General features: G+C 33.8%; 1 protein-coding gene across 2 annotated transcripts in view; it reads left to right on the top strand.

Moving 5' to 3' along the window:
- The window catches only part of Eip63E (cyclin dependent kinase Eip63E), an 81,134-nt gene that overhangs the window by 39,441 nt on the left and 20,738 nt on the right, over positions 1–20,955 (top strand). For both annotated transcript variants that reach the window (XM_089701347.1, XM_089701348.1), the window contains exon 3: positions 19,690–19,845. In XM_089701347.1, coding sequence (XP_089557473.1) covers positions 19,690–19,845 — 156 coding nt within the window. The remainder of the gene's footprint in view (positions 1–19,689; positions 19,846–20,955) is intronic.

Genomic DNA, 20,955 nt, shown 5'->3' with positions numbered 1-20,955 from the left:
ACTAGAATTTCTTCTCAAACGTAATCGCTAATGCAATGTAAATATTTTGTTTGTAAACATTATTTATTTAATATATTTGTTTGCAAATTACGTAATAATCTATTATTTATCTGGGTCGCAGTCAAACCGCAATATATCGTTACACTGCATATGTTATTGATCCCAACAATCAAGGTGACTAGAAGATATATATATATTATATATACATATTTGAATAAGTAATTCGTTTATTTGTAAGCTGGTTAGAGATATTGTAATGGAAGTTTTTCACTTGTAATATAACAATATTTTTATTTATTTTCTCTTCTTTCCTAAAGACTTGTATGTACACCTGAATTTAATCCAGTCTTCATTGAAAATATTACGGAATAACTCCACTTACTGCCATAACTCCCTAGAGTTGTAGATAATTCAGTTTGTTTTTACCTTTACGTATATAATGCACATCTCATCTCACGAAGCATTTGAAATAGCGGTATACCTATATTAAGAAGAGCTGGAACGTCAACACATTTACACATTGCACATGTTAGGCCGGGAGATACTGACGCAAAATTTCGGGTCATTTGTAACAGGACGGCGCGGGTCTAGAGGGGTCTTAGTACGCAATGACAAAGTAATGGGACTGTAAGTTACACCGGAAAAGTATGGCATGACACTACCGCCTACATCTTTTTTATGGGCTATCGGTAAATTCTAAAATTTTTGTGTTACAAATCGTTTGACTTTCGCTATTTATCCGACGAGTTTGAGTAACGCCCACGCGACTAGTCCGCCGGTACCAGCGTTCTGACCATCATTTTTCTTTTTGTCATTGCGTAATAACTAATAAGACCCCTGTAGAACCGCCATTCTGTTACAAATGACCCGAAATTTTGTGTCAGTATCTCCCGGCCTATGTGTAGCTTTTATTTTGCAATTGTTTATAAATACAGGGTGATGTAATTGGTGTAGTACGAATATCTAAAAATCTATGAAGAATTTTGTGATACAGTAAATGGAAGAATTATAGACTATATTTTACAGTATTTAATAAAATCATTTAATTTTTTGTTCATTTTCATTAGAAATATCAATTTTTCTCAACAATGTGGAAATTTGGATGATAAGGATCTTGTTAGAAAAATATAAATTTTGACTAAAATCGGCATTTTTTTTTCAAAAATCAAATTACTAATTAATAATCAGAGTTATCACCATTTACATTAATTTACAAACGATATCGGTTGTTCTTACTTAAAATTGAATACCAATGTCTTATTGCGGTACGTGTTCTTTGGAAGAGTTCGTAAAGTTGTTGATCCGTAATTAAATTTTGCGGAAAATCTTTGCGTACACGTGTTATTTGTATTGTTTTTATGACCTGAAATTTAATTATTATTTGATAATTGAATGATTATTAATACTTTTATCCAATTGATTATTATTAGAATAAATAATTAAGTTCATCAATTGATTTACTTTTAAATTATAATTTTACAGGTAAATTATGAGAGCTTTCATAATTATATTTGTATATATTTATCTACAACGCACCATTTTACAATTCAAGTCTAAAATGAAACTAGAGTCGCATTTATTTTTGAACATACTGTAAGTGAAATTGCATAAGTGTGAGTACTGTGAACATGCCAGCTTTCCTTAATTGACCGATATCTACTCGTATCAAAGTAACCTATAGGTATGAGATTCTATGTAATCTCTTTGCTTTGTAATCAAACAAAAATTTTATATAACCAAATTCCTTTACCTAATTCGATTCGTTATAGCCTGCCTGAACCACAAACATACGTAAACATAGAGTGTTAATATTATTAGTGGCATATGTGATGATATGTGGCATAAAAACATTGTTTAAAAGTCGAATATGCATGGAAAATTTATCATTATATGAGTTTGCTTGATCTTAACTTAGTAACGATGTTTTTGGATTTGTATTTTATAGCTTTGCCTTCAATATCTACTGATACTGTTACTAATGCATAGATGATTATTCATAAATTAATTCACTTTTAATTAAATAACCAAAAGCAATAAAAATAACTAAATTCAATATATTAAACAAATATAAACAATGAAACGGTGCAATCTGCAGTTTTCTTCGTGAAATATTTATCATTCTTTATGAAGCCCTGTTTATGAAACTTAATAGTTAATATATTTATAGCAAGATTTGCAGCCTTACATGGCTGGCTATTTTTAGCGTGCGTATTTTATTTAATAAAATATTAACCAGCTAGAATGTTTAACGTATATACAACCTGCTTATATCCGTGGCTTCGCTTGCGTTATGTGTTTATCCTTACTCAAAATCCTATTAAATTAGTAAGACTATTTGTTCTATCTCAATATCAAACTTCATAAATTAACTTGTAACATAAATTTTGTTAAAAAGCAAACCCTTTTTATTAAAAAAAAAGCATGAATATTAAAAACCTCACGCTAACTAGTCTCGTGACTCGATTAATTTCAGCACGATCTCAAATGACTCCTATAAAATAATTTGCAAGATATTTTATTACCGAACTTTTAACAATCAAATTACTTGGGAAATTGTAACGATACAATTGTATTCCCTTGTCCCTTTAACTACTAAATGTTTTACTTAAACCAAGCAATGCTAACGGCTCTGTTTATTTAAGCGTTCGCCGTAACCCCTGGAATGCTTTCTCGTCCCCCTTAAATCGATTGAGCCATTTTCCTTAAAGAGCTATTAACCTCTTAGTATATTTATTATTTAAAAACACGCCTTAATCGTGTATTCTTTTACGTTATTGTAATTGCCGTGATTAGTCGGATTTTTATTATGAAGCTAAACTGGTGACTTTTTTTGTGTTATAGAAATAACATCGCAGGTTCGTTATACCGATGTGATATGTTATAGATTCGTATTTAAAACATAGACATCTTATTGTATTAAATTTTAATTTATTTAATGAATTATTATTATGATTCCATACATAACACAACTTTGCAGAAAATTAACTAGGCTAAGCTATAGGTACTCTGCCAATTTCCAAATGAGTGCAATAGTTCAACCGTAAAAACACAATGAACTACTGGGTATAATGCTTCTCAAATTGAATAGTCCACCGCAAATTCAATTTGCTGTTCAAAAAGGTATTTTAAAATAGTCATCGACAATACCTTGAAATCATTTGTTGAAATAAAATAATCACCCATACAATTATATTATGTGCTTTAATCTTTTTTAATTGACAAGATTAATTACGAGTTTACAGACCAGTTAACGTAACGGGCTTTTACGTGCAATAGAGATAACCTTAAAAATCTGAAAGCGTATCTGCTGAAAAGATTAGCTGATATTTCCATCGTCTCTAACGAGATTATAATGATAAATGTCATATTACGCACTTAGTATCATGATAATACGGGCCGCGGGGACTGTAGCATACGAGGTGCTACGTAAATATTTCATGAAATATCCGAGTGAGATGGAGGGATATCATTCATCGAGATAGAGAAAGATGGATGGATGTTGTAAATCAAAAAGTCATGTTTACGACCGCATATAATGGCATCGCCTGGCGCCAAATTCCATTCAAGCGCTCTAGCCGTGCGGTGAAAAATGTGATGTGTTCCGTCAGCGGAGGTGTCGGGGAAAATTAGCGCGTTTCCTTTGAAAATAAAACTGTTTCGACGTTACCTTTCGCTGTGAATTAAAGAAAGTGAGTGTTAAACTTCCAAGTGATACAATACAGCGGTGAGTGAGTGTGTCTGGTTCTATTCGGATAGCATTAGTAGTACTACATTGTTATCGTTAACAAACATGAATGCGTTGATAGCGCATGATTCATCGATCAGAAGTTATTGTGAGACTATTGGCCTCACCCTGTGACCCTTATCAGTCACTAACATGGTTAACGGTACAACGATTTTTATGACTAAACAGCAGGAAGTGTGTTTTTTCTGTTGTGACTAGACGCGGATTTGAAGGCGCGGGAATATTGACTAAGAATGTTTTTCTGTATTTTTTTCTTTGTTGTGATAAAGATAGAATACGCTTTTATTATAAGGTTATTTTTCGATAACGAACGGATGTAGCTTAGTCGTACCCATTTTGCTGAATATTGAAGATTATTATTAACGACACGAAGTATCTTCAAGGTATTCAGTTTAGCAATTGTATCATAAATTAGGAAAATAATTTATTTCTCGCACCATTATATTCCTGTAGGTTTCCATTTAAATCCGATTAAGAGTATTCAATGTTTGTTTTGTGGCTGAATTCATCGACCTCCTCCTGTTTTGTGTTTATACTCCATTGAGACGTACAAAGGCCGCTGAACCTGAATTCTCCGTGAGATTTACCAAAATAATCGTGTTTTTCAGACGTGAATGTTTTCAACAATGTTGCGAGGCGAAGTTATGTGATTTATTGAGTCCTGGAAGAGATTCACGGGCCCGACAGTATTTTATTACTGCTACGTATTATGTATGACGTTTTATTTGAGCTTAACGCCGGAAGGATAAATTTAAACAGAATTTTAATGATCCATTGTGTATTTTTCTCACCAGACATTATAACAAGCACGTTATAAGTATAAGGCTTACCGCTAGTCTTCCGATGAAGGCTGGGATTTTCTCATTGTTGTTACTTCTTCCATATAAAGTTAAAAGGTATGGGATTTTAAGTAGGTATTATATAAATTTTGTAACATTCAACCATGATTGATATGTGCGTACAGTATGTTCGATAAATGACGTCAGATGTTAACAGCCGTTACATAAGGCGTTTATTTAAGCTTTATGTTTGTTTTTACGCTTGTTTATAATCGTATAAAAGTAGTAGTGTTTTTAACTTGACCCGTTCGCACGTGAAATGGTGATAAGCGCGTATCTTGCTAAAAGGTAGATAATCGAACATGTATCGATTCCATGATCGTTTGGCTATTTTTGGCGCTGTGAGTGTTATTACAAGAATATGTACCTACGTGGTTAGTCCTAATGGGATTTGTAATGTAGTGCTAATTTAGCCAAAAGTGTACCTATAAATAAGATACCTAGCGATAAAGATTAAACTTCATGTTCCAATTCTGTTAAATTAGATGTTTTGATCAAGGACGTTCTAAATAAATAATCTGTTTTTGCTGTATTAATAATATAAAATAAAACCCATTATAAATATAGGTAGGTAGGTACTTTCCATTGCCATCGTTCTTAGTAAATCGGATCTTCTCAAAAAAAACTTTCCTTTATATTTGTTATTGACTCGCTAATTGAGTCGCTTTCAGAACGTAAATAAATTTTGCCCAATAAAAATGTTATTATCGAATTACAGAGTGAAAGGAAACATAAAAACATTACACAATAAATTCACTACGTTCAATTCATGGCTGTGCGTGGGAGTGACCTTTATACGGTGAATCATCATCTGACTCCCGAGAACAGGCTTTAAATCTATATAAGGAAGCTCCTGTCAACTGTACATTTACGGGTTTCATCAATTCACTTCATACATGACACGATAAAATGTTGTTGGCAATGCCGGGGTCGTTTGGTCCATACAGTGCTATTATTTTTACGTTTAAATCAAACGCCAACCATGTGTCATATCACATCTGTATCAAGAATGTTCATTGCGAACAAATATGAGACTTTGATGAGATTGTTGATAGGATATTGGAGGGTTAGGGTTAGCACCCCTCACTTATTGTAGAATAGGCGATAACGTAGTGTTAATGCGGCAATTGACTAAACTCAATCAATGTAAAGATTCGATTTATATTTAAAAGTTTCATGAAATAGACTGATCACATTCCTGTGAAGCAATCTCGATGGCCTTATTTAATTCTAATATATCTTGATTAATAATCTAGATCGTCTATAGTTAGGCTTTTGTCTGTTTACCAGATGATCGTTTGATCGCCACATACTCTTTATACATATTTATATAATTTATTGCCATCTCAAATTAATTTCTATAGTCAAATATGGTTTTTCCAATACTTATTTACTCACTAAATCTAAACGAAGCGAAAAATGAGATACAAATCCTGTTAGTAAAAAGTACACAACAAACAACATACGATAACGTCATGCCGAATAAAAATAGTGCCATAATTGGGAGGACCAGATTTCCCGCCGAAAATTCCGTGATTGCCAAATCAGCCTCATCCGCTCTACGTCATAAGGGTTCAACATCACTATTATCTAGCTGATGATTGATAGCAGACTTCCGCGAGTTGATTATGGTTCGTCCTACTTGCCCTACGTCGGTAGTAACAACTAACATGTGCTCCCCGATGAATGGGCCCTCTTCACAATGGGCAGCGTTGGGCGAGTAGAGGCAATCACGCTAGTGTAGAGGGCATAAATGTCTATGATCGACCACCGACGATCGCAAATAACGACGATCATTTGTTGGGCCAACGCTGCCCATTGTGAAGAGGGCCCATAACATGCGCTCCCCGTCATACATTCGATACCGGTGTACTGCTTTCTTTCATTCGATACCTGGCGATCGTGTTTCAATAATAACTTTTGTATTTTTGTCTTTCTTTAATTAACTGCTACTCTTATTATATCATTAAACACTTGTAACTTTATTGCGTTTTTATTGTTGGTATCGATAAATTTAATTGCATTTTGTTTTGTATTACTGATATCAAATTCAGGTTTTAATGAAATTTGTACATTCTGAGTTCGTTATCATACTTCGGGACGTAAAATATAATGCAGTGAATGCCTCAAAACTGTTACATATTTTTGCTTAATCGAATTCGTTCTGATTCCGCATTTTAGGAATCGGCAATGCTGAAATTACTTATTTTGCAATCTAAGATTCTTAATCGTCTCAATTGAACGTGTTCTTTGTTAAATTACCTACACATTTTCCGTTTGCTAACAATGCTTTGATCTCAATAACTAGCCAATAAACATTTTTAAAATCAAATAAATAAATAATCAAGTAGGTACCTAATGATTTTAATAAGTCGGTTTATATTGTTCATTTGCTTCCACCTATGTGTGTATTTATGTGAAGTAAACCACATTAGACCGTCATCGCTTCATTTAACTCTTAACTTCTATATAATACAGACTCAAAAAGAAAATACGAGCTCGTTCAGTCAGTCAACCGCACTGCAACAGGGTATTGTTTTCTCACATAGTAACCATAAACGCTGGTCGGCCTTTTGTCGACCCTCGCTATTGTCTATCGTCTACACAAACAGGCTCGTCGACTGCACTTTATTGCACCTCAGTTTCTTGACGATTTATATTTTACAAATCAATTTTCCGACCCTTGATGAAACTCAAATATTCCAATTCCCAAGTGACACACTGTTGCCCCTAATGCGATATTAATGGTGACTCGGCCACTTGAGAATGTTTTTGTCTTTATTGCCTCAATTGTGTTGCTCAAACGTCCGTTACGAGTATTACGTAAGCTCCTTGTAATGTTTTAACATGGGGTTCAAAGCACTCGATGTTTTATTTATTTGGTTCATCGAGAGGCTCTCGTTTAGAATTTACTTTAGTGATTTCAAGACCGCGCTAAAGTTCATTTGTCATAATTTAATTTGCCTTTTGAAGTTAGTTAGACGAGAGTGATCTGATTTATTCGAAGTACGTCGAGATTGCTGATTTATTGATTTCTCAGATGATTTGTATTTATAGCAGCACTAAGTGTATGATCGTTTCTGGCCGTTACGATGTTTATCAGCATTTATTGCTTCATAACTTATTATGTAGTCCTGTGTGTATCTGCTTTATATAATTTATTAGTCGAAACGTTATAAATCATTGGCTTTAATGGCAAACGGGAACGACCTTATTCACGCGACTGCATTATGCAGTTCAATGAACTTATTTAAATCATCGGTTCTCATACTAGTTATCGTTTGGCAAATCATCAAGCGCCATGGTTTGAAATTAGTATCGAAACGGTATGTTACACATGTTTGAAACGTTAGAAATATAACGGACTCAAATATCATCCTGGAATTTCTTACTTAATGTACGAGTAAATGCGCTTCTTGTATTCATTGCAACTGCATATTTTAAAACCAGCTTTTTGATACGAGAATATTTTATCAACACGTGTTACTCGCATGTGTTACCCAAATACATACTCTATTTACGTATTTAAAAAGCCTATATTGCATAAATTTACAAAATGCTTCCAGCACACTTTCCTTTTGACACTTTCCTGATCTTAAAAAAGGTTGGAGAAAAGCGTAACATTCTTTTGTCGTGAATCGTGATCGCCTAAAAATATCTGGTTTATTGACACAATTATTATCGTCTGATTCACGAGTCTGCTTGGTGCGTGTTTGTTTAAAGTCTGCCCCATAGTCGATCGGCCTGGATTGTTTGCTTCGGGTTAATGACTGTCCCTGACTGCTTGCCTCTAGGGAGAGGTTATTAGCACCGTTCCCTTTAACAATTATTCTCCCTCTTGTTAGCTAAGATACTTGTAACTGTAACACTCATTAGGCTATTTATAGAATCACGATTCCTAATGTGTTTTGAGGCGTGATCGCTAAATTTAACAACAAGTTATTTACTAATCCGGAGAGTGGAATATTTAAATGTATAAACATAAATGTTATGAAATTAAAGTAAAGTAGTTCTTTACGTTAAAATACTAAATACTCCAAACTCAAGCATACTTTTAGTAGAGTAAAGGCTGAAATTTATATTTGCCTTTATGGTTTTGTAATTCAGTTAATAAGAATTTGTGAACATAATTTAATATTTATGTAACTTGTATTTTTTACATTTAAAAAGTGTCATTAAAATTATATTTCACGACTTGTCTCATATAAAATATTACATTTTCCGCATTTCACATGAAAGCACACAACTTTCATTACAACTCGCATAGAATATGATAATGAATATGAGATCATAACAGAGAAACAATACGTAAACATTACTGAGTTATTACTAGTACCGACCGGTAGCCACTGTAAAGATATAAACATTGTTATATAAAACGTAAACATGCGTGTAGGGTGGTGTAACCTTCCTTGCCGTGATTCACGCGTGATTCAGACTAGGGCTGGTCATATTTTATTACATTCAATTACAGTTAATAAGTTCCCTATTACCTATTGCGTAGACTTAACACTTACACTGATAAATTTTCCAGAATTTCTTCGTAATTCGATACATAAACCACAGAAAACTTAATAGTAGTTAACGCTGCTACGTGAAGATACCATAGAAGGCTGTTAGCGGTAACTAAAAGACTATTCATGAATGAAACTTGAAAGAATCTTACTAGAAGTACTGACTGCACTACGTTGATTATTTGGTAATTTCATGACTTTCAAATATATGGTAACACGAATGATAAAACTGGAAGACTAATAGACAAGGTTCTATATAAACACAGTAACGTACGTCCAAGCCAGACTTTCTCTAGACAAGAAAATCATTTCTTCAGTTCATATATTAGTTGAGAAATGTTATTCCATCGTATATATTACAGCGAGTAACGGAATTATATTACCAGCCCCTCAAGGAACTATCTCTCCGCAAGTATGAAGAAAATACGTACACAAAAAGGCCTAATGCTATCATAACAAAAACTATTTCAGTATGTAAAGGGCTTTCCTTGAAGGCCGAAACGAGACCGTAATCGCAGTGAAAGGTCAAACTTTACGCAAGCCGCAACAAAACATAAATAGAACCGAAACTTTTGTATACCTGACTCGTATTTATTTGGGGAATGTGGAGTTACAGTTTCACTTTGTGTTGCGTTTTAATCGTTCGTTGTTTTATTTTGATACAACCTTACATCAATAGAATTTCTGGGATATGATGTGCTTAATATTTGATGTTCGTAGCTTCTATATTAATTTCAATTTCAGGAGCTCTTACGTAATTATTTTACTCACAGAGCCCTACAATTTGATATTTATACTACGTTAACTTTACCGGCATTTTTTACTTCTTCTAGATATAGAGTCCTAGCGCATATGTAACGTAAATAAGCTTAGCACTAGACAAAGAGGCCATTAATTCCCAAAAGCAGGTCATTAATTACAAAGCCTAGCAAGTCTTTCCTTAGCTGACCTACATAGCTCGCTGCAAAGTGGTCGCTTGCTCTCCTTTTACCGTTCGTAAGACGGGTTTTCCCTAAGTTCTTTCAACCATTGTTGAAACAATTTCACAAATTTTCAGAATAGATGATTCAAGTTATGCGGTAATGAATTCCGCGCAAAGTTTTGAAGCCACAATTCATTTATCCTTGTTTAATACCGAGTATATTTAAACATTATATTTAAAATATTCGCTCTCGTTTAAAACTTCATTAATGTCTGAATGTGCAATGACCATTATAGTCCACTAGTTTTCCAAATTATCATAACAAAATTTATATTATTATTCACTTCTCACATATTAAATTTAATTAATCTTCACCTACCCTTCATTAGAAATAGGAACTTGATAAGATCCTTGAAGGTGATTGAACCATAAGGTATTTGAAACCCTCGTCAAGTTTGACATCGACTCCTGAGTACTTCAAACAATTTGTATTTCCTTTGAAATCAACTATATCCCAAAGCGGTTTGCCTTTTAAGTTCAGACAGTGGGATTAACTTGAGGATAAACTGCTGTACATTTTTCAAATTGGTCGAATGGCTTGTTTTAATAATAATGGTCGAGACAAAGCAGGAAATAAAACTTTATGAAACAATTTTTTAACTAATAAAATATATCGTTATATTTAGTAATTGATTGTTATGTTATGGAACGTAGTCCAGAAATAAACATTTCAATACATACAATACATTGTACAATTCTAATTACCTAATTAATAAGATGGCTCTTAGTAAATGTACATATTATGTTAATCACCATTCCATTTACTTTACCGTCAAAACGGGTACGTCGAAATGGATTAACCACGTTGCATTCACATTTCGATAGCCATCAAACGTGATGAGATTACATGTTTAATGATGTGACACGCGTCAGACCCATCTCATGTCCCGCGATTTATTACAAGTGACCCAAAATGAATATTAAAATTCGTATTTCGTAGGTAGTGGGTATCTGCAGATTTATCTTATGGAACCAGTGGGATGTGGCGGGTTTTAATTTTGTCGAAATTTTAGTTTGGACTAAAGATTGTTAAGTTTACATGTTTCCTTATAAATGAGGTTTTTTCAAGTTTTGAAGGTTGTTTGGAAATAAAAATCATATTTTATTGTTATTTGCATAAACATAGGTTTTGTGTAGTGTCTAAATCGGATTCCTATTTAACCGCACATCCAACTTGAATGTATTTTATTTCACAGCTTTAAATTTGTTCCCTCTTTATGTCTGTCGTATAGGATTTCATAATATTATTGACCCGCATATATTTTGATGTAATAATTGAAAATGCTGGTAGATAGATATCATCATAGACAATAACATAAATGTATTAATGATGCCTGATAATAAAACCCCCCTCTATTATATTATATTCAATGTAGCTAAATAGTCAATCTAATAAATATTATAAAGGCGAAAGTTTGTAAGGATGTATGGATGTATGGATGTATGGATGTATGGATGTTTGTTACTCTTTCACGTAAAAACTACTGAACCGATTACAATGAAATTTAGCACACATATAGAGGGTAACTTGGATTAACACATAGGATAGTTTTTATCCCGGAAATCCCATGGGAACGGGAACTATGCGGGTTTTCCTTTGCAAACGCGGGCGAAGCCGAGGGCGGAAATCTAGTTGTTCATAAACTAGCCAGCTTACATTTTGCACCAAGTCTCTACATCGTTAACACGAAATGAGTCAGAGCCCAGATGATAACAGACGTGCGTTTTAATAATTTATTCGACGTGTGAATGAATGAGCAATCGCGCCCACATCTCGTCTAATTGAAATGCGTTAATTTTATTATACAATACTCGTATAGTATAGCGTTAGTGGTGGGTAGATGACGTGGGGTGTTGTGTCATCTCTAGCGGAGTGTATGTGAATGAATGGTTAAATAATTTGACGGTACTTGCGAGTGTGATTGGTTGTTTTTGGTTTCACTGTGATGAGCTGTTTGTGTGCATGTATTGGATTTTTGTGTTGTGTAAATATAGCAAAATAAACGCATAGACCGTAAAGCTATCGATTTACATTAGGTATATTAATTTCAATTAAAAGTTGGTACAATTATTCTTATTATGTTTATAACACTGCTTTACAAAATGAAATATTACAACAAAACTTTTATGGAATAAATGCGATATATCTTTCGAAGTTAGTTTTAATAAAGTTTTGTTCGTAATATATCATATCCGAGATAAGGCTGCATCATGAAATTGTATTGTTCGTCTTTAGTTGCAAGCGCGGATAAATTACCAAAATATTGGAAATGTGCAATCTCACAAAATAATATAAAAACCGCAGACGCAAGGTTATCGGTCGTGGGTTGTATTTCCGCAACTCTACACCGGCTGTATTTATTGTAAAGAATATGATTAAATGCATACGTTTTTATTTTATATATTTCCTGTTTGTTACTTCACACCTTATTCGAGAATTTGAATGGAAATGTTTTTGAAATAGTCTGTCATGGGTGAAGATATTTCTTGTGTATCCTATTTATTATACAGAATAATCTATCCTTTCTATTATATAAATAATCTAAAGATAAATTTGTACTGATATGGCAAATCTGTTGTAAATTTTTCTAACGATACCTTATCTATAACTAAAACAATCTTATGATAATCTCATTACGCACATTTTATCTTTTAAAACATGCTAGCGTTCCCTTACAGCTGCAGCATATAGCTACACCCGCATGTAACATGAAGCGTGTTTATATCCCAATCATTAATTATGAACACGGGTTAACCCCACCCCGTGGTGGGTCTGACGTACCCCAGCGACACTGTCGAGATTGATCTCCGATAGCATCCGCCGGAACAAGGAACGGCGACGAGGAAACAATACGAGACACTAATTGCGAACCTAACGGAAGGCGACTGTCGTGAAACGGCACGGTTTTCCTTTTAAATCAGATGTTGAGGAAACTTTAGCTGTGGAAACGTTTTGTATACCTAGCAATTATTCAATTAGCGCATTGATACTTGAGGAATTGTATTAACATCTTAATCGCTAATTAGGTTAATTTATTGATGTTTACCTCTTATGATAGGTACATTATTGTTTTCTTCCTGTCTTGAATTTTATCTCAATAAATACTATCTTTAGATGTGGATATTGAATTTTGCTGTTATTTTCAATGCTTACTCTTAACATAACTGACATGAGGTTTGAATTAATTATTTAACTTGGTATTTGCTCTCGTAAATAAGCAAATAGGCCAGTGGAAATTAACATTAAATTCGCAAAGCACGATGTAGATTTGAATTTTTGGTATGTTGTTTGGATCAGTTAGGGTGATGTAAATCCCAATTTGCAATTTCGAAAAAGTTGTGCTCGCTGCGCACCACGTGATAAACTGCGAAAATTTTGGACTTTTTTCACTTTTTGCTCTAAAAGTCATAAACTATGCGTTTCCGACAAGTATGATTCAGTACATAAATTAAGGTTATTAAATTTGCAACAATTTAAGCCTAACCGCAGCTCTCTAAACCTTATAACGACTAAACTGTGGCCATTCGAAGATGGTTCATTTTTCCGGAAATATTGAAATTTTTAGTTTTGCTCCCGTTTGAAGCAAAATATTGGCAAAAACCGCTCGTTCTATGAGAAGTTCGTATAATAAAGTTGTAGTGCATTTAATTTTCTTTCATAAGAGCATAGAACAAAGTCTGTGAGACAAATATTTCACACACAATATCTGAAAAACAAAAAGAAGGTAGAAATAGATTTTTAAAGAATTGAAACTGAGAGCATATAAAATCATAAAAAGAATAATACTTTTTCATTTGCAGGATAGGTAATTAACAAAATTACAAAACTTGGGAAAGTAGGAAAAAAGATTATACGCAAATAATAAACTGCGAAAATTTTGGACTTTTCACTTTTTGCTCTAAAAGTCATAAACTATGCGTTTCCGACAAGTATCATTCAGTACATAAATTAAGGTTATTAAATTTGCAAAAATTTAAGCCTTACCGCAGCTCTCTAAACCTTATAACGACTAAACTGTGGCCATTCGAAGATGGTTCATTTTTCCGGAAATATTGAAATTTTTAGTTTTGCTCCCGTTTGAAGCAAAATATTGGCAAAAACCGCTCGTTCTATGAGAAGTTCGTATAATAAAGTTGTAGTGCATTTAATTTTCTTTCATAAGAGCATAGAACAAAGTCTGTGAGACAAATATTTCACACACAATATCTGAAAAACAAAAAGAAGGTAGAAATAGATTTTTAAAGAATTGAAACTGAGGGCATATAAAATCATAAAAAGGATAATACTTTTTCATTTGCAGTATAGGTAATTAACAAAATTACAAAGCTAATTAAATTTGCAACAATTTAAGCCAAACCGCAGCTCTCTAAACCTTATAACAACTAAGCTGTGGCCTTTCAAAGATAGTCAGTTTTTCCCGAAAATTTCAAATTTTTAGTTTTGCTCCCGTTTGAACCAAAATATTGGCAAAAACCGCTCGTTCTATGAGAAAGTCGTATAATAAAGTTGTAGTACATTTAATTTTCTTTCATTAGAGCATAGAACAAAGTCTGTGAGACAAATAGTTCACTCACAATATCTGAAAAACAAAAAGAAGGTAGAAATAGATTTTTAAGGAATTGAAACTGAGGGCATATTAAATCATAAAAAGGATAATACTTTTTCATTTGCAGGATAGGTAATTAACAAAATTAAATTTTCTACAACTTTATTTTATGACCTTCTCATAGAACGAGCGGTTTTGCCAATATTTTGGTTCAAACGGGAGCAAAACTAAAAATTTTAAAATTTCGGGAAAAACTGACTATCTTTGAAAGGCCACAGCTTAGTTGTTATAAGGTTTAGAGAGCTGCGGTTAGGCTTAAATTGCTGCAAATTTAATTATCTTTGTAATTTTGTTAATTACCTATCCTGCAAATGAAAAAGTATTATCCTTTTTATGATTTTATATGCCCTCAGTTTCAATTCTTTAAAAATCTATTTCTACCTTCTTTTTTGTTTTTCAAATATTGTGAGTGAACTATTTGTCTCACAGACTTTGTTCTATGCTCTTATGAAAGAAAATTAAATGCACTACAACTTTATTATACGAACTTCTCATAGAACGAGCGGTTTTTGCCAATATTTTGCTTCAAACGGGAGCAAAACTAAAAATTTCAATATTTCCGGAAAAATGAACCATCTTCGAATGGCCACAGTTTAGTCGTTATAAGGTTTAGAGAGCTGCGGTTAGGCTTAAATTGTTGCAAATTTAATAACCTTAATTTATGTACTGAATCATACTTGTCGGAAACGCATAGTTTATGACTTTTAGGTAGTGTCCGACCGAACTTTCGGTTTCGGTTTCGGTTTCGGCCGAGTTTCGGCCAAAAATCAAGTTTCGGCCACAGTTTCGGTTTCGGCCAAAATCGGCCGAAACTTTTGCCGAAACCGAAACTCATTTCACAAGTTCAGTGAACTTAGTTCACACACGTTCACGCTCGTCTAACTTCGTTTTCCTCGGCAAGCTTTGACGGACGCTGTCAAAGCGTTGGTTGACCCACGCTGGTGGAAACAATTTTTGAGATTGGAACTGGGTGTAATAGTAATTAATAATTATTATTTTTATATAAGAGGTACCTAAAAGAGACTGATTATTCTTCTAAGTACAAATACCAATCCAAAGTATTAAAGACTCTTTAATAAAGAGAAAGATCTCAAAATACCAAAACTTAGTATTTAAAGTACTTAACAGTAACAATTACTGATTTGATTTAGATGACTGATTTTACTGAGAATTTAATTTGAAAAAATAATAAAAATTAAAATTGTTATTATTAATATTTTAAAAATATTATTTTTTTATTTTATATTAAATAAATTATTACAACAAATTTAATATACTGTGTTTTCATTTCATGCCCTAATTAAGGCAAAATAATAGGTAAAATGCACCAAAGTTCAGTATTTTTAGAAATTTCATACTTGACCACGTGAGTTTCGGTTTCGGTTTCGGTTTCGGCCGAAACTGAAGCCACGGCCGAACATTCGGTTTCGGTTTCGGTTTCGGCCTGGAAATCAGTTTCGGTCGGACACTACTTTTAGGGCAAAAAGTGAAAAAAGTCCAAAATTTTCGCAGTTTATCACGTGGTGCGCAGCGAGCACAACTTTTTCGAAGTTGCAAATTGGGATTTACATCACCCTAACTGATCCAAACAACATACCAAAAATTCAAATCTACATCGTGCTTTGCGAATTTAGGGTTTTTTAGTGTCGATTTCTACTGGCCTAAAACACAATAGTCGGATTTTAATGATTAATTTACAATATCAATAATAATTGTACAAATGTTGTTTACGGTCAACCGCGCGTGCTTTTCATACCGCTTAATCCCCTAATCTACCCGGAAAACAGCATGGTTATTGTGTAAATATATACAGCGCTATTGTTTGTTGGAATTATCGTTCGTGTGAACAATGGTATTTCAATAGAGTAATCCGATATGTACGGCGCATTCCTCCGGTGGCTGCGGGCCCGGCCTCAAGTGCTCGCTCGTAACTTCACTTAATGAACTACGTGGTTTTCGGGCCGTAATTAGGGCTGCCAATGCGCTATGCGCGGCATTCCGGAAATTTCGCGCGTTTCATGTTTATTGGGTTGTACGAAACTCGCGGTTTAAACGCTATTATAAAAATGTTGTTGTACGTGCTATTCGGTGCACATTTTTCGGTTACCATTGTACAATAATATTTCGAGCACGTTATAATCGTGTTAATAGCGATTAAATATTTTGACAACCCTGTTGAAGTTTGAGGCTAATTAAAGTGGATTGTGCAGCAATAGCACCAATACAGAACATTGGGCAATTGAAATTTTTTGAAAGCTCAACGTACATAGTCTTGGAATCGGTGTAGTAGGGAATTTGTTAAGCTTGCCCGTAGCCGCGTGGGAAACAAAAGATAAGCCGCTCAATTTGTCACCGATTGTGTCCTGAATTTCGGAGCAGAATTGAGTGGAAATTACGCCGCAACCAGCGATCGCGTCCGCCATGTGAATTTGTGCACGTAAGCCTTTTCATTTGTGATTTGTTCGTTTTAATCTAGCTCTTAAAATATAATGCTTCGTACAAAAGACTCCCCGAAAACAATGGCCACTCAATATTGAATTGTTTGGCGTGTTCATAGTTTTAGTGCATGGAATTAGGTATGTCCAAATTAATATCATTATTAAAATTATGCTTCGAACGAAGTAGGTTACGATAATATTATGAATTTTAAGAAAAGGTTTCATGAAAACCTCCGAAAGTTTAATTTTTAGAGATTACTTAATTAATATAAATTGTAATTATTTCTAACAAAAGAACTTATATTTAGTAACTTTTCTATTGAAATTAAAACATGTTGCTAATAAACTTATTCGTTATTTTAATTCTAGCAACTTCCAAAACTCCATTACACAAGGTGCTGGCTACTCCGAATAAATTTAAAGTGTTTTATGAGGACAATAATTTACCTTTCAAGAAAGTTGATTCTAGTTGGCGGCAGATGGCCACTCTTTTCGGCAACGTATGAAGCTGACTGCTGAGTGCATGCATAATGAATAGTGTAATTTTGTCGGGGAAGGCCGCGTTAAATTGTCTGTATAATTGGATGCGAAATGTGTCCGATGACTGGCCTTAGAGACATGTTATTAATAAAAAGGGTTCGCGTAAGAAACTGTGATTGCGTTTTTCCGGTGTGATATATTATGTACTAGCTTTCCACCCGCAGCTTCGCCCGCGCAGTCAAAGAAAAACCCGCATAAATCCGGTTCCCGTGGGATTTCCGGGATAAAACCTATCCTATTTCCGGGGGTAAAAAGTAGCCTATGTACTATCTCAGGTATCAAAATATCTCTATACCAAATTTCATGCAAATTGGTTCAGTAGTTAAGGCGTGATTGAGTAACAGACAGACAGACAGAGTTACTTTCGCATTTATAATATTATAGTATGGAATAATATTATAATATTATAGTATGGATTAGTCTGTGTATAGTGCCAGTAGATATAACAAAGTATTAAAACTTTTCATGCGCTTTTAATATAGAAATTAACTGTTGAGGTAACTTTTAGGTTTGCGTGCGATTTTATTTGAATAATATTTTATTCAATTGATCTATGAGCCCACCTGAAAGAGGATTAGTATCCACACTAAGACTATCTACATTTTCAAGCGTAAATACCCACAATTCCCTACATCGAAAGCGAATCTCATTTCTCACAAGTCATACGGCACACTTTATCCACACTAATAAAAAGATAAGAAGCATAGAGGTAAACACAGATTACAGTGTCTTTGCAAAATTATGCATAGACTTACTGCGCTAATCCTGAACAATCAACGCGCGGTTTGTTGCATCCAATCAAACTTTGTTATACCGTTGTTACACCTAGGTTAAAGGTTTATTAGTGACAACAGATTGCATGCAAATTGACGATTTTCTGCTTTATAAAAGTGATAAATAAATTGCAAGGTGTTTTATAATGATATCTTACATTGGGTCTATTTGCCATCCGTGCTGTGGAATAATAAAAGTGTATATTAAGTTCTTACATTAGGTATTTGATATCTGCCTTACATTATTGTTATCATCATTGGAATCTGTTCTACATAATTACTATCATGGGTATATCGCTGTACGTTCACAGCAATTAATTTTATATTAACATGTTCATTGTGCGAGCGAGTAGCTTAAATTCAGTACAAATTTCAATAACCACATGTAACTCAATTAATTACGAGTCAAAACGAAAGCTCCCTGCGAGCAACGGGATCGAAATGGAAATTGGAGCAATCAATTTGTCATCCGGCGAACATTTTTGTATCGTAATTCGTTTTGTTATTGTGTTTTGATACGTTTTCGACTAATGTTCGATTTGTTGTGAGTGATAGTCGATGGTAAGGGAGGTAACAGCGTGCAAATACCACAAAATACTGCTTATAATGTAGCCCAAACTTGTGCATTGGAAATAATACAGCCACATTTTTCACATTGGTTGAATCTATTGAAGCGTTATTTCACTAACGACCACGGTTAATTAAAATGTCAAGTAAATAAATTTGATTTTAATTCTAATTGCAATTATCATGAAAGCGCCTTAATGGACGGTTGAATAGCCAAACCTGTATTTAATGTCCTCGGTCTGTTCAGAAAGGCCTACTGTAGGTAAATGGTTATTAATTAAATTTTGGCGTCTAAGTACCCTTTTCCGTTTTGTCCTCAATACGTATTTTATTTTACTTTCTAGAGACCATTTAATTGAATAAATTTAAATAAAATGTGTTGAAATGCATTCGTTAAATACGAAACTGAATAATAGAAATTCATAGAATAATTTCGTTGGTGTACAATAAAATGAACGGATGAAATAAACACTTGCTTGAGTTGTGCATTTATTATTAACCGTAACATAACTGAAATGTTTTTAAAAGTACAGTTTTCTAATTACCTTCTGCTACGTACTATTGACATATAAGAACCTTGTTAATAGGTAAAGACATACTACGTAGGACACCAATGTGACTTGCCTAATTACCCACCTTAACCACCTTTAAGACCTGAAATAATAATATTATTTCTTGTTATAGCAACAAAAGACGAGTCGGAAGGCGAGAGTGAGTGCCGCGGTCGGCAGAACGGCGGCGGCGCGCGCGGCAAGCTCGCCTACAACGGCTACTCGGAGGAGTGTCTCGACCGCCTCGAGCCCAACGGGAACATACCCAACGATAAGGACTCACACTATGGTGAGTACAATGTCCTCGCTGCAACTACGATCGGACAAAGGTTAAGTGTCTTTGAAATTTTGGGCAAAGGAGCAAATAAAAAGCTCTTGTCGTAACAGCACAAATTTTGAATTGTTTATAATGAATATTACGCACAGGTTTAGTGTTATAAAAACCAAAGCAAGGTCTCTGTTTTTTACTACATATTATTTTTCCAATGTATAAGCAAATTCAAATTAGGCACCCACATTTTTAAAATTCCATCATCTCATATCAAACTTTGTTAATTAATAAACGAATAATAATTATATGAAAACAAGCGTGAATTCGCGAAGCCATTGTAAAGTTTAAAATCTACCGTCGGCTTTCAAGAATACTTTGCTAGGACAATTTAACGCGCTGCCGAAGCAAATTAATTGGCTCTCACTGTCACCTATATAATTGTAAGTACTATCGATAAATAACAAGCGTTTATTCAATTTATCTTGTTTATATAGATAAGTAAATAAATCAAAATTACTTGAATTAAAAGTCGCGCTATCTGAAAAGAACTTGACACAATCATTAATTTTGTTAAAGAAACAGTACTAAAAAGTTTTTATAATTAACGTTTTGTACTCAAAAGTATTATCACACCTTTATGTAAACATTAATTTCATATCAGCAAATAGATTCGATCAAAATTCAAGTTTAATGTTTCACTCATTTTGTATTTTATTACATACTTCAACAATATAATAGACTACAGGCCCGTGTTGAAAAAATTATGGGTCATTTGACCCACCACCTGACCTATCTAGAATGATACAAGAGCATAAAATAATAAGATTCAGCACTATGACGTCACTTGTAAGCTGTCCACCTGAGTGCAGATGAGAATTCGAAGGTTCAGGTAGAGATTTTCTTCCCTTGTCTCCATGATTTTTGTACGGCGTTGCGGAATAATTGATTAAAAGTAGTATAGAAATAGTATGACACAGATGCCGTACAAAATCAAATGACCAAATTTACCCCGGCAACTGTCGAAAAATAAAAATAAATTCTGACTTTGTGGACCACCATTTTTGTACGGCATCTGTGTCATACTATTTCTATACTGCTTTTAAGCCATTATTCCGCAACGCCGTACAA

The sequence above is a fragment of the Colias philodice genome, chromosome 12 (assembly GCF_061535455.1).
Source record: "Colias philodice isolate Cphi_HAF_F1 chromosome 12, ilColPhil1 Martin Lab GWU primary, whole genome shotgun sequence".
In the NCBI taxonomy this organism is placed as follows: domain Eukaryota; kingdom Metazoa; phylum Arthropoda; class Insecta; order Lepidoptera; family Pieridae; genus Colias; species Colias philodice.
The sequence above is the reverse complement of the archived record's forward strand: the minus strand, read 5'-3'. Positions and strand labels throughout refer to the sequence as shown.